The sequence below is a fragment of the Trematomus bernacchii genome, unplaced genomic scaffold (genome assembly GCF_902827165.1).
Source record: "Trematomus bernacchii unplaced genomic scaffold, fTreBer1.1, whole genome shotgun sequence".
Taxonomy (NCBI): Eukaryota; Metazoa; Chordata; class Actinopteri; order Perciformes; family Nototheniidae; genus Trematomus; species Trematomus bernacchii.
The window spans coordinates 241,952-257,589 of NW_022987393.1; the positions used below are offsets into that span (position 1 = coordinate 241,952).

A 15,638-nucleotide genomic window follows, 5' to 3' on the forward strand; every position below is an offset into this window, starting at 1 on the left:
AAAGAGATAAAGTACTTTAGGTGTAATAATGCACTTATAATGTTGTCTTTATGTAAATAAAAGCTTCTTAATGTCACAGAAAGTGGCGCTTTGTCACTAGATAAAGCAGCAAAGTGAACCAAACAACCACACTATGTTTCATGTTCTCATGCATTTTTAATTAGCAGCGCATAGCAGCGTTGATTTCTTATAAAACTTTCAGCGGGCCGAGTAATATCAGCCATCTATAACTGACACGCTCCCCATTATGAAACAGCCCATAATGGTGTATTCAGTGTGGTCTCATTTTGTGCCGCGGTGTTAATTCTGCAGATTCCTTTAAAATTCTCTTTTATGATGAAGATTAGTCTTAAATGTGAATTGATGGCGAACAATATTACAACATTAGAGGAGGCTTTCTTGAAATTGCACGCTCATATAATGATGGGAATCAGAAGGCGCACCTTAATGGCCAGTATAAAGCCTTCCTCAGTGATAATGTGAGGACAGCGCTGTGTTTTAAGAAGGGACCACTATCACTCTGCAATCAATTTGAACTAAACGCCTGTAGCTGTATTTTTAAAATCTAATTTAATAACTTAGAATAGGAAACATTATTAATACTTTTTTTTTTCTTTCATCAAAATGGTTCCCTCTATGTTAAACAGCCCTCAGCATTCAGTGGTAATGAACATGGAGACGGTGCATTATTAATCCACATGTAGGAGCTCATTTTGGCTGAGGCTCTCTTTAAAATGCAGCAAAGTTGCGACGGGAAATTTGAGAGAAGTGCACGGCTCCGGGGCTCACCTTTGTCATTTTTACAAAGGCCTTTCACCCATATTTAATAACTAAATATCTGAGTTCAGGCCAGCGCTGCGAGAGGACTGGAGCATTAATGTATTCCACTCAGCAGAGGGGGAATTTAACACTGAGAGCCGTAATAATTAGAGAGATCTTTCCCGTTTTTAATTTGAACCTGATGCTGTTAGATACTTTGTGCAAATGGGATTTTTTTACGCGTAACTAGGAGCTTTTTGAAGATATTTATTAAAACAGATTAATGTTTAAAAAATGATTATGACAAAAATGTACAAATACAAATTCAGGAAGTTTCGTTAAATAAATATATCCTATATTTATACAAATAGGACAACTAATATTTGTTTAATTATTCAGTAGATAAAGTTTAGTTATAAATCAGAAAGTAAGTCAAATAGCGAAAGCTGGAACCGGCAAAGATGTGTCTTTTTTTATGTATTATATGACTGAAAATATGTATTAACTTTAGTACAAAAAAGCTGTGTTATTTCCCTGATTTGCCTCCATATGTCTCGTCTGCTTTGTAAACATCTACACTTTTTAAATGCCCCACTTCCTCCATGACACCACTAACTGCATTTCACTTATTTTTCCCCACCTCGAGGTCGTGTCACAGCTGTTCAATCTACCTCAGGTGAGCGTTTCTCTCTCTTTTTAATTAGTGCAGCAAATGAGTTCGGATCATTTTCGGGAATCTGAGTGAGCCTCGGGGGGCTTTTTCACAAAACCACAGGTGGCTTATTTACCTGGAAACCTGGTTTCCGCTGGTACTTTCTCCTCTGCTGCATCTCGGCAAAGGTAGCTGCCCCTGCTGCATAAGTGTAGGCCATGTGTGGTAGGAAGCCCATTTGATCCATGCCCGGGTAGTGCCTCAGACCCGGCATGCTGGCCTGCATGGGGGGCATGAATGTGGCAGGTGGAAAAGCGCTCTGAGGTGGAAGTGACGTGTACAGCTGTTTGCCAGCGAACGGGTTCATGCCGAAGATGGGGCTAGTGCTTTTCTCAAGGTTCCCGTTGTTCATAGAGCCTGAGAATTCCTTCTTGAGATAGGCCAAGTTCAAGGGCTCTTCGAAGTGCTGTCGTGGAGAGGGCATGCTGTTATGCTCCATGTTGATGCTGTTGACTTTAGCTCTGCTCCTGACCGCCAGTGCGTGCTTGTGCTCCTTCATGAGTCTGGGCACGGACAGGTCCAGTGGCTCGGCCTGCAGGTCCTCCGAAGTCAAGCTGTTGGGAGTGTAAGAGCTGCTGTGGGAGTTTTTGGAAGATGTGGAGGACAGGTTGAGCGGGGAGGGGGTGTTGCTGCGGGAGAGTTCCAACTTCTCGGGTTTGCCGCCGAACTGGTGGCTTTTCAAATGTCTCAGCGTGTTGTCACAGTTGTTCACGTTGTTGTGGAGCTCGGCGATGGAGGGGGAGGTGATGCGGTCTTTCAGTAGAGACACAGGTGACCTAGCTGCCATAGAGTCTTTAAGTGGAGTGTTGTGGTTATAGGATCCGACCATATCCATGTTGTGCCTGTGCTCTAGTGGGGGTGTTCTGGTAGTGCCGTACTGGTACATCTTCCGCTGCTCGAACCACTCCTTGACGAATTCCTGAGGAAGGCCGACCGCCATGGAGATCTTGTGCAGCTCCTCGGCGTTTGGCTCCATGTTCATGGCGAAGTAAGCCTTCAGCACAGACATGTGGTCCCTGTAGGGGTTCAGCTGCACAGCCAGTCCCTTCTCAGGCATCATGGAGGAGGATAAGTGGCTGTTATTCTCCATGTACATCACTGGCTTTTTAGCCATCAGATTCTCACTGGGCTGCAGCACGGCACTGATCTCCTCGTTCATTTTGCACATGTAGCGTTCGTGCTGATGCAGAGGGATTGGCCCTTGGAAGGACTCTTTGCAGTATTGGCAAGAGAAGGGTGTAAATATGATGTTCTCCTGCACCTTCTCCTCCACACCGACATCGAACATGTGGTTGGATTTCTCCCGCTTGATGTCGCTGATCTGTCTCTTTGAGTCATTGGTCAAGCTCTGGAGGCAGGCTTTGGCTTCGTTCACCTTCTCTAACGTGTAGTCGATGATGCTTTTGGTGGCGCCGTTGTGGTTGACGAGTGGAAGACCGGCCTGAGCCCCCGAGGATGTCAGGGCCAGCTTGTGCTCCTCCACCTGGGACCCCAGCTCCTTCATGTAGGCCTTGAGCCTGGAGAGCTCCTCGGGCTTGCAGTCCATCTTCTGCCGGCACACGGTGTTGTCCACGATCTGGAGCACCTTCTGCACCTCGCTCAGGTTGTTACCCAGACTCCCCGGGTAGCACAGCAGCTGCGACTCAAGCGCGGCCATCCCCAGGTGCTGCAGGGGGCTCTGTGCGGTGGAGTTGTGGTGGACCCCGAGTGGGCTGTTCCCTCCCATGCCTCCGTTCATGAAGGGCACGGGGCCGCCGAATCCGTGCGACGCCATCATCATCTTGTAGTCGTTGAAGTCCAGCGGCTCCGTCTTGATGCTCATGTGGTTGTTGTGGTCGGAGAGGCCCAGCGGCTTCCCGTTCTCCAGCTTCTGCCGCAGCTGGGTGATGGCGGTGTTGGTGGGGGAGGAGGAGGAGGAGGTGGGGGAGGAGCCGCTCTTCATGTTGCCGCGCATCCTTCCGTTGACGGCGATCAGGCCGATGCACTTCTTGCTGCTGATGTGGGAACTGTAGGAGCCGGAGTGGGAGAAGCGCTTCTTGCAGTTGGGGCACTCGTACGGTTTTTCACCTGAAACACAAAAGATAATATTGTTAGAAAGCTGATATAAAACGTATGTGAAATTAGAAGCTTTTTTCGTTTTTTATAGGGACTGATGTTGGGTTGGGTTAAGCTCAACATCCCATTTTATGATTTTAATAAGAACTTTTTGAGTTACAGTGCACTAATTATTTGGCCTCAATTAGGAAATCGGAGTCTTTTTGGACATATTCAAGCCGTAAAACATACTATTTTAGCTAAATCTGGGTCATGTAGTTTTTTTGTTGAACAATGACAAACTAATAAGTGAAATAAAACGTGATCATACGCTTCACACACATTACTAAGCATTATTGTATTTAGCAACTGGAGTTCAGTGTCCATCAGCAGCAGGGAGGGTCCAGAATAAACCAAAAGGAATGTGATGGTGTTGCTCACCGCTGTGGATGCGGAGGTGCTCCTTCAGGTGGTGCTTGTATTTGAAGGCCTTCCCGCACTCGGTGCATTTGAACTTGCGATTCCCGGCCGCTTGGTTGAGCAGTTGGTGCTGTGAGAGAAGGGAGACAGAGAGATTTAAAAAAAGAAAAATGCACAAACATCGCAGGGGGTGAGAGTTCAGTAAATAATCACAATCGGTCGGCATGACAACAAGCAACAAGCCAAACGGAGCCTGTTGCCAGCGGGAGCGTCTTGGCTTTCTACTCCCACCTCCGACTACAGGCAGCGGCGGTGATAACAGAGAGAATCACATACCTTTTCATTTCCTGGCCACTCAGCCAAAGGAGGCATGCCTTTAGAAATTGGCAGGCCAGAAAATAGAATAAATGAAAAGAATCTTTTTCGAGCGTTTCCCCTTCATTAGAAGAGCCGATCTGATCTACTTTTCATTCATTTGGGCCTAATCAGTCTGAAAGGTATTCAGAGACGCCTCTGCATACCTGTATCCACACTTTGTTCTCCTTCACAACACTTTCTCATGTCTCATTGAGGTTGTTTGTAAAGACCTTGAATGTCTCTTTAATAATCTTAGCATACAGAACAGAGCGCATAGGCCCGGCCTTGATTCTCTGTTCAAAGGTAAACATCAGTTGCAATCTATCAAATGTGCAATTCAAACAAGAGTCTGATGTCTGAAAAGAAGAATCTAAATATAATACCGAGCGACAACAGGAACGCTGGGTGTAAACCTGGCTCGTCACCCGCCAAACAATTAATTCCAAGAGGACGCTAAACGGTTAGTAAATAAATAAATAAATAAATAAAAGACACATATTCTCTGAAGTCGCTGGGGGGAGAAACACAGCGACTCCCTCCTCCCAGTTCAGCCTTGACAAATGCACGGGGTGTGTGCTGACTCTCCCCACATTCCTGGGGAGACAGATGGTGGCGCGCAGGACACTGGGAGGACTGGGAGGAATTGTTCAAACAGCCCCAACCTTCAAAGATCAAGCAGGGAGAGTCGGGGGCCCCGCCAAGCGCCGGAGAGGGACCCCACCGCTCGTATGTTGCTGAGTTGCATAAACAAACAGCAACAGCTGCTTCGATGCCTCCCGCCCCCACCTCCACCTCCACCACCACCACCACCATCCTCTCACTTCCCCCCCTGAGGACCCCTGCCCGGTAAAGTTTAGTCCCGCCACCACTACTAATAAGATACAATCGCTCTGTAAGGCTTAATTGTGAATGGCACCGACAACATGCTCTGTGAACGCCACCATTGCTGGTTGTTGTGGGCGGGGACCCGGCTGGATGTTTGCATATGTATAACCTCTAATTAGTCATATTTCAGCTAATTGGTTAAGAGGAGGAGGAGTATTAAGGCTTGTAAACATACGAGGGAGAACAGCGGAGCACATGTTTACCTATCAGTACATTATTCTGTATGTTAATCTGATCGCTCCTCCTGAGTTAGCTCCTAATTGCCAAATGTTCATTTTCACATGAAACCAAGAGGAGGTGAAATATTTAGGTTTCTGGGAAAAGTGGTGCTTATCTATAATTACCAAAAAAGAAAAGAATAAAATCCAAAGGAATAAGACATCACCTCAATCCCTTCTCGAGGATTACCACCTAAACAACTCGGCTAATTTACAAATCAAGATAAGCGTCTTTGTGGCTGTTGAATAGCAGTGTTGGCCGTGGCCCTCTCTCTGGAGGGGAGCAGCAGCAGCAGCATTGTAATACGAGGATTGAGAGAGCGGGCTGGCCCATCTGCTCACGTTTACACCCAGCTGGTAGATCAGGTGAAAGTGCTGGCTGCTGACATCTGATCAGATCAGCCCCAGTCTGAGCCTGTCATCCTCGCTTCACAGAGCACAACACCGCGACCTGCGAGGGAACACCGCGTCACCGTACAGGAAGTCATCTGAGAGAGGCTCAGTGGCACTGTTCATTACCAGGCCTTTAGAGTGGGGGGAGTTCATGAGAGGTAGATAAAGAAGTGCATTTTTATTTATTCTTACTTTTTTTAAACCTATTTTGCTATTAGGGCTCTGAATATAAGCATTACTATGGCTTTTTAAAGGTGACATTTAGGGGTGGAATGTAACTTTTACTTTAACTTTACTAACGTTTTTTAACCTAATGCCATTTTATACTTATATTTGAGGCACATATTGCACTATTAACTCCCCTACTTTTATTTTCCAGCTTTAGTTACTAACTACTTTGCATATTTAGATTATTTCCACAAAATATTCAAAAGAAATCAAAATGACAGTAATTCAAAGTAACCTCAGCTTTTTCTATTTTAACATTGATCTGGTGAACATTTTAAGGCATTGTTAATTATAATAGAACATTATAGTATATACTATAGTATATCTTTTTGATACTTATACTTAAGTGATTTTGGTTTTAAAAGCATGACTTAGTGGTAACAGATCTGAGTACTTCTTCCACCACTACTGTATATATTTCAGTGTCTTTCTAAAAAAGTAGATCCATTACATTTAAGAGATTAACTTGACGTCTTATTTTTGTCGCATTTTTAAAACAAATTCCTCACTTAAACACATCCTCCAGAGCACAAGTACAGACTCCATCTCCTTTGAAATTTACTGCTCAATTTTTGTTCGCTGAGAAGTTATAATTATCCACAAATGTGCGAAAACTCTGTAAGCGTGCAATTTCTTTTTTTGCCACAATCTATCTCGCAGCACATCCTCAACCGGCGGCTGACAGCGGGTTAAACAGCCGTGACTGCTGGATGTGTTTTCACCTCACAGGACTTTAAGGTGATTCATGCTAACTGCCAGCAGATTCACATTATATTTCAGACATATAGGATATAAATCGCTCGAGAAAATTCAAGTATACACAGATGTTTATGCAGTGCATGAAATTAGAAGTGGGTGGAGGGGTGGGGTTTGATGGAATACTCCGACTGCGGGCTGCACCAGAAGAACATTAAAGGCCAAGAGTGAAGTGAAGTTAAGGAGCTGATAAAAATTCTCCAAATTGGAAATTCGCACAATCATTCGATCGTGAACACGAGACTGGAAAATTATATCAGGGAGGGCCATCAAAAAACCATTTAGAGCCTCAATTAAAGTTATTACCATTAAAGGATCTGCATCTTCAAAATGCCATGAAAAATTAATAATGATTGCCAATCAGAAAAATGATCTCTCTTCTCCGAGGAATCAGAGCGCATTAGCAGAGGTGGACGAAGTACTCGGCTTGTACTCGAGTAAAAGTAGCAATACTGCAGTGTAAAAATACTCAGTCACAAGTTAGTCCTGCATTCAGAAATGTACTCAAGTAAAAGTATTATCATTAAAAGCAAAAGTATGCGTTATGCAAAATGTCAACATTTTAGGCGCCAGATATTAAAAATATTATTTTATTAAATTGATCGGTGCTTTATTGAGTTAAACACTTCACTGTGTAACCTTGTAAAGGTGGATTTATTTGAATGTATTTGATCAAACTACTGGGTAGCTTAACCTATAATAATATAATTGAATGTGTGTTGATTTATATTTATTATAACACTGAAAAATCGGAAACTTTAATTGTAATGTATTATGCCAACAGATTTCACATAACTGTATTAGGTTAAGAAAACAATAATATTCAGTTTAATTCAAATATTTAGTATTATTTAAACGTAATATTATTGCTTTCTACTAATAACCTACGTCTGCAAAGTAACTCAATTAATGTAGTGGAGTAAAAAGTACAATATTGGCCTATGAAATGTAGTAGAGTTCAAGTGTAAAGTACCATAACATGACAATTCAAGCACCTACATTTGCAAGTACTTGAGTAAATGAGGGACAGTGAGAGGAGGAGGATGGACACTAAGAAGTGACTCAAAAACGAAGATGCCCTAACCTGATCGCGTTCGGGCTTGTGTGTGGCCATGTGCCGCTCCAGCTGGGTGCGGTAGGCGAAGGTGTAGTTGCACAGGGGGCAGGCGAAGTTCTCCTCGTTCTTCTCATGGCGATACTTGATGTGCTCCTTCAGCGAAGTCAAGCGCTTGTAGCCCCGGTCGCAGTAGGGGCAGGTCAACAGTTGGGCGAAGGCATCTGGCGTTCCAGGTGGCAGGTCTGCACGGGAGACAGCGGGGAGGATAGAGGGGGGGGAGGAGAAGGAGGAGGAGGAAGGGGAAGAGAAAGCGGGCCAAAAGGTCAGCGAATCAATGGCAGCTAACGGGCGGGCTGCCCAGAGAGGAATGGGAGTTATCTGTGCAATCTGCTCCACATGAGAGCAGCAGTGTCAGGCTGGCATCCGCTGCACTACGACCTCCTGCCGACTCCTCACACACACACACACACACACACACACACACACACACACACACACACACACACTTCTACTTTCCTCGACATAGTTACAAACACATGATACTGTAAGGACGCACACACAGATAATTCCCCATCCCTTCCTAAACAGCCCTCACTTTTTTGTAATGCCATTCCCACTGACACTTATCATGTCTGCAGCATGACTCATGAACCCACTCCAGATCCCACTCCCTCTCCCCCCCCCCCCCCACCCCGGGGATCTTCTGAGGTGCGCTATCTGATTTCAAGCCCCCTGCCCAGCTGTTGCTCGAGACTGTAGGTAAACACCGAGGCATCCGGTGAATCTGTGGGACCAACAGCTGCCCGGTTGTGTCAGCGCGAAGAGCTCGCCCACACTGCTTTCTTTCTCTTTTTTTTTTATTAACCTCTGCTGTTACAAGGGAGATGGGGGGGGGGGGCTAGCTGAGCAAGCATGTTCTCCTACTGCAGCAGTCAAGCTACAAGGGGAGGCCATATTTGATATAAACCCAGCTTCTTTTAAGGGAATACAACTTTTTGTATCTCGCACGTTAGCATGTTTTAATAGCTTTTAAGCATGAGGCTAACGCTAAAATGTTTGAAAGCTAACTTATGGGACTCTTGCTTTTTTTTTTAAATGTGTTTCTTTTTGGTTAATTGCACTTTGGATAAAAGTGTCAGTTTTATGTAATTGATTAATATAAGATGTACTTTAAATATCCCAATTTGGAATGTATGAACGGTAGCTTATGGTGGCTAATGTTAGCTAATACGCATTTCTGTGTAAGTCACACCTGATCTGCTCTTTTCTTTCTCTGACTTATCTTTGGTTCGACCCCCCCCCCCCACCTCCACGGCCCTGGTTCTTACCGTTCTCCTCTGGACCGGTGGCCTCTGGCGTGCCCAGGCGGGACAGCTCCTCGGGGGCTTCTGGGTAGATGATGGCGGTGTCGCCCCTCTGCAGGTACTCTGCGATGCTCACCACGTGACTGTCGCCGTCGTCCAGCTTCCGCTTGGCGAAGAAGTCCTCGAACTCTGAAGTGCAATTGACGCTCTTGACTGAAGGGGAGGAAGAGAGAAAGAAGAAGAAGAGAGTCAGTGAAGGAGGAGGCCTGATGGAGGGAGAGGGAGAGGGAGAGGGGGAGGAATAAATTGGATTCATTTCTTCCCCAGAGAAATGTTTTACAGGAGGATATTGGGAACATCTTGGTGGAAATGCGATGAGGACAGCCACCCTAAAACATTACAGCCGTGCTTTGGGGAGAATACATCTAAATTATGGGGTTTGCTTGTCACGCCATGCCGGCTAAAATAAGAATTGTAACTTAATCCGGCCAAAAGTCGGAGATAAACGCGCTACCATGAGCTGCTGAGGAGCGACGTGTAAAAAGAACTTCACTGACCCAATTTACTCATGACATAAAATCAGATTTAGAGTTGAAAAATAAAAAAGGAAACACACTCACAGACATGTATACAGTATACACAGGCCTGGCTTAATCAGCAACAGAGCCACGTTTCTTTGTATCGACTTTCACATATAAGGTCAATCAAGAGACTGTGGCTTTTGTTGATTCTGTGTTGAACAGATTACCGGGGCCAAACCACAAACCAGTGCAGAAAAAAAAGAGAGGGATGCTTTGCCATAGCTGAGCAGAATGTATCTTAAGCCAGCCAAAGTGCTGAGGCCACACAATGCGTTTTCTCAAATTATTTCCCAGTCCCTTCTCTTCGGGGAAACTCTTAAGCTGCATTGTAGAGATAGCTGCCTCCGAAAAAACAAACCGGAGCTAAAAGAAATCAGCAGCCTTCATTAGTCAAGGGGATGGCCGACTTTCAAGAAACACACTCTCGCTGTTTACAACCTGAGGAAAATTGTGGAGGCTGTGCGGCGATATTGAACCAAAAAGGGAGTGACGTCTCATCAGAGTTCATGTTAATTAGCGTTTAGACTAGAGAGCCAAGGTGAGGTGTAAAGAGCCATTTGTTATGCCGTGATGAGTTTGCGGTCCAATTTGCGAAAGGTCAAGGTAGTGGATATTTGGTTGTCAAAAATGGCGAAATGTCATCGGTGCCAATGGATCGCTTTTGATGACTGTAATAGCATAATATGCGGCGTTCTCATTAGATGGCTCTTTGTGGTTTCTGAAGAATGCTTTGCTAATTGTAGCTGTTATTTTAAGGTTGTTTTGAGTCAAAAAGCCTAACTGTAGAACGTTTCTTTAGGGAGAAACAACCAGGGTTTCTTCCAGTGAGGGAGGAAATCACCTGGATCAAAGTGCGCTTTGGCACCGGGACGTGATCAAACTGCTCATGTCTTTAAACAAAATCACATGTGATTTAGTGGCGGGGAGCTTCCACAGCGGTGCCACAGTATTGTTTCCAAAACTCCTTTAAGCATTGAAAATGGAAAACAGTCGCTGTGCTCGGACTTTCAGCACAGAGACGGAGAAAGAAAGAAGAAAAAAACATCACGACGTGCAGAAAAGTAATCGTAATTAAAGCTGAAGGGAGGGTTTTGATGCAGGCCCGCGTGGCGTTCTGTGGGGTGCGTTTTGGTTTACCATAACAGCGTCCCGGGCCAATTGTCAGGGTGGCCAGGATGATATCATGGAAGGGAGGGATGTGTGGCTGCGAATCAGCTTTGGTTGCTTAATGAAAAATGGCAGGTAGGGTTCGGTTCCACCAGGAGACGGCACCAGGACACACAAACACACACACACACACACACTTAGATCAGCAGTAAGGCTAAAAACAGCTAGAGTAAGTAGAGGGTGTTAAAAACTCTGCCTAAAAAGTGATTGACCCTTCAATAACGTGAAAGTATTTAAATTGACTCTTTTAAATCGTGGTGCAGGCACACAAACTAGATCAAATACATTTAAAATATTCATTCATCTCACCTGTACCGTTTCCAACAGCCTGCATAGTGGCATCAGGCCCCAGGGTGTCAAAGTCATCTTTTATTTCATCTGCACAGAGAGAAAAAGAGGGTGTGAGGAGAGGAGGGGTGAGTACCTCTGTGCACCATGCAAACCAACAAACACTGACAATGAGGCCTTTAAGAAGAAGGTATGGAGAAAGCAATGAAGGCACCGCTGTGCATCCGAGGCTTTGTTCGGCATGCTTAATGAATGCTATCATCGGAGCCAGACAGTGACTTATTTACCTTTTAACATGACGACAAGCAGTGGGGGAGGCGAAGAAAGCTTCAATCACCAAACAGAGCGATTAAACACAACACGGAGCACATCCACCTGAGCAATCATAGAGCTCCAGCCAACACGCAGGCGGAGCTTATTACTCCCTGGCTGTGTCGCCGCGGCAATCCTCCGCATGCAGCATCACGCTCGTTTTATCATATGTCATTTGGTGGATGTTTCTCTCCAAAGCTGCTTGTTGGGAGCATTGTGAGCACACACATTCTTTTGATTTGCCACAACCCCCTGGCAGAGAGTTAAGGCCTCGCTACCAACTCAAAAGAACACAATGCTTAACCACAAATTAAGAGTTTTGGTTGCACAAACATTTCTCAAGGGCAGAAATAACCTCATTGGTTAGGGTAAACCTCAGGTGGGTGGAGAGGAAGAATGAACTGGTGAAGTATGTTAGCTCAATAATATGGGCACCAAAATGGGAATCTATGGTTAGGGTTAGGGGTTACATCTTTTAAATTAACTAATCAATACTTGCTCGGTATATGTGAGCAGTTTCACTTTGAGATTTTGGACTCTGAGATTCATTTCAACAGAAAGCCTGGCTGTGAATAACTAACCGTGCAGAAGCATTGGTTTAAACAGGACAGGTTCTTACTGCCAATCAGGATAATGGTGTGCAGACGTTGCCCTGGCACAGGTGAGGTGACAGTAAATAAACGGTGGATTGACAGGCTCGTAAACAAACCCTCTTCTGACAAATTCATCCCACCGCGGTCGACAGGAGGACACCGACCGGACAATCAGCTTAAGAAGTCCTCGGTCCCTCCTTCCTGCCTCGACGGTAAAAATTAAATCAAGGTGCTTCCGAGAAAACGCAGGCTTTGAGTAAAAAAACCTGCATTGTGCGCCTTACATCTGTTCTTGCTCTGCTGCTCAGGCAAGGATGTTACAAGTGTTGCATTGTGAAGATTTCTTTTTTTAAAAGTCCACAGCAGGATCTGATGTTTCTGCTTCTCCCTGAGCTATTAAACCCAGGATGAGCACACATGTTACAGAAACCTGGCTGAGATATTACAGGAAAGGTGGTGGGTGTATTGTTTATAATAATGTTATCCTGTGACACAAAAGCCAGAAACCAAAACATTTCTTTATTTTTAGTTGAAGACAATGGGGAAGTCGTGGAATGCTTTCTAAGGCTCTTCTTGAAATTAAAGATTTGGCTTTTGCGGTGAAATGATAAATACCCCTGCCAATGGCTTCACAGAATAATGACAGACTGTTCTGCAGGGGTATGTCCTAGTTTAACTTTCCCCTTGCGAAGGTTTTTTAACTTTACATTTTGATTGCACGTCTGACAAACAGCATCCAAACCGCAGTCGAAGTATGAGAAAATGAATGGGTTTTCGAACAACATAAATTAAAGTATGACAAAACAAAACAGATTTTGCACCACAGATTAAAAATATACCCAGATATCAGCACGTTTGAAACCCTGAACAGTGAAAACTCCCTCACTGTGTGTCCTCGTAGGCACCGTGTTTGCTCAGGGTAATCAAATTTGGCTGCATACTTTTGGTCTGACGCAAGGGGATGACCAGTGGGATTTACTGGCCCTCCACTCTCCCCTATTTACCTTGGACAACTTTTGTTATCTGTGTTCTAAAGGGAGGACGGCTGCTTCCAGTAGGAGGTAGGCTAATACCACGTACACCTCACTTCTATGGCCTCTGGCACACACACATGCAATCCATGCCAGCTTTAAGCTACATTCAACTGGGACAAAGTGTCATTATAGGCTCCTGGGTCTTTCTACTGTAAGAAAAGCCACTGCACACATTTTATAAGACAAGACCAATGTCAAAAACAAGGGGAAAAAAAGGGATTCGATTTCTCCTGGAGTCATTTTTGCCACAAATATGCACCTATTTTGGGTAGTGGAAAGCATTTTGGACGAAAACTGTCCACTAAATGCTGGAAAAGTGTGTTTTGTCAGTGGTAAATCACAGAGGACGTGAGGCAGTAAGGTACACACCTCCTAGAAGAGCGATGTTGAGGTTTTGAGACTCAGGAGGAGTCCAGAATACCTTGGCCAGACGTATTCCACCTATTTTCATAGTGGCTCTGATGCTGTTTATTTTGAAAACATTCCTATTTTTATGGCCGCTCACCGCAGGCGCTTTAAAGTCCTGCCTTTGTGCGTTTAGCCCTGATTCATCCTGATCCTGCCCAGTATGCACACAATAGCTTCAGAAACTGACAAGCTTTGATTAAAACAGGTTTGAGAAAGAGGATGGCATCTTTGATATTTTGACACTATCGTTCCAGCAATTTAGAGCCAATGAATAGTGTTTTTTAAATTATTGGCAGGGTAGGAAAGCATCTGAAACACTGCACTTATTGTAAAATGTGGGGATGCGATAGGTGTTTAAATGGCAAATTAATAATCACAAAACTTGATACACGTGCAATGAAAACAAGAAGCACTGTTTTATCAAAAGCAGAAGGACACATTTGGCGAGAAATGTCATTAGGAAGAGTCCTTTTAGATAATATATCTCAAGCAATCCGGATAAAAAGAGGGATTTCTCGCTGCAATGTTAAGACGCCCTACAGAGACTTAAAAAAGGGCAACGGGAAAACGCAGGTGATTTATTTGAAACTGTCTGTCAGTGATAATGATGTCATGCTTTCCAGCACATCGCGTCCAGCCTCAATGTGGGATGAAGGAATGTCAAGGACAGACACAAGACTCTGATTGTGCCCTGAAATCAGAAGAGGCTCGGCGATAAATGTTCTTTACTACATTTCAGAAGATCCTCTAAGCTGTGTTGCTAAAGACACAATTTACAACCCATGGAATAAAGAGTGTCTGTTTTGTTTCTGGGCGACATATGTCCTCACTTTTACTCATGAAGACATTACTACCGCTTACAAGACCTGCGTAAAAAAAATGATAGGGGAGTGACGACCAAATCAGTCCGAGGAGGAAGGAGGGGGGGTGCTAACTTATCTCAGGCCTAAGTTATGTGCTGAGGTATCACTGTAGACACTTAGGCACCGAGGAAGCAGAAAAAACAGGCTGGGAAACACAGCACCCGCAAGATTGGGAAAGAGACTCCCAAACGCTCTAATGAACTTGACTTGCTCTCTGAAATATGTCAGACACTTTATCACACGAGAAGCATATTATCTGGGAATTGCAACATAGTTGAATTACAGACATTATGGCACCGCGGGTCTTTATCAAATAAACAATTACCGTATGCAACGACAGCTTGTTTATCCTTTATCTTGATTTATTTACCAAACTGTCTTTTCTTCCTCCCTCCCTTAAGGAACTGTTATTTAGGAGAGGCAAATGTTGATACCCATTTTTTTTTTTCATCCCTAATAAATGTGCAATTTTCCCCCATATTAAAATGTAAGACTGCTGAAATGTTCCTCGGTTTTTTTCGGCAGCGTGCACAGCTAGTTCATTAGCAGAAATGAATAGCGGAGCCCGGCTCATTTAAATTGGCTGTCTTACATGACTTCTCGCCATACTCTGTTCCTGTCACATGCTTCCAAGAATCATTGACTCTTATTATACATGTAAATGGCTATCATAAAAATAAAAATTTCATTTAAGATTGTTAATGACTTTTCGCAGCAGTCTGGCTTCCTTTAATGATTATACCCTGCCCCCTAATTAAAAGTATTTATCTTTCAAGCATCCGTGACTGGGGCCCCTGCAATCTGAGCTGCTCCACAAAAGACGATAAGTCAGTCAAGTTTGGAAAAGGTATCACCTGCCTGGGATTAAGCAGCTTGTGAGTCGGGAGGGAGGGGGGGGTTACACTGCATCAGTCACTATTGGAGGTTGAAATACAATAAACCCTAAGTAAAAGTAGCCTCACATGCCTTCTGTAGAATCTGCAACATTGAATCAAAAGCACACTCCTGCTGCTTCCCTTTTCCTTTTTGCGAGGTTATACATTACTGTAAATATTTTTCGTTGTTTGGCTTTTCTATAAGCGTGAACCAAATGGTCTCCGCCGCTCACGAAGAAAAATGTTTATCGTGTGCGTCTGCTGAGGGAGCATCGTTCGGGGGCTCCTCCGTCAGACCTGGCTCAAGCCGTGTTTGCACACCGCTCCGTGGGGTTTGTTTTCGTCTACCCGGGCACCAGATGGGTGGGGTTTACGGTGTAAGGCGACACCACGA

General features: G+C 44.4%; 1 protein-coding gene across 2 annotated transcripts in view; it reads right to left on the reverse strand.

Moving 5' to 3' along the window:
• The window catches only part of zeb2b (zinc finger E-box binding homeobox 2b), a 78,303-nt gene that overhangs the window by 4,248 nt on the left and 58,417 nt on the right, over positions 1-15,638 (reverse strand). For both annotated transcript variants that reach the window (XM_034134792.1, XM_034134800.1), the window contains exons 4-8: positions 11,181-11,249; positions 9,148-9,336; positions 7,847-8,061; positions 3,947-4,055; positions 1,548-3,538 (exon numbers count right to left, since the gene is read on the reverse strand). In XM_034134792.1, the coding sequence (XP_033990683.1) occupies positions 1,548-3,538; positions 3,947-4,055; positions 7,847-8,061; positions 9,148-9,336; positions 11,181-11,249 (2,573 nt within the window). The remainder of the gene's footprint in view (positions 1-1,547; positions 3,539-3,946; positions 4,056-7,846; positions 8,062-9,147; positions 9,337-11,180; positions 11,250-15,638) is intronic.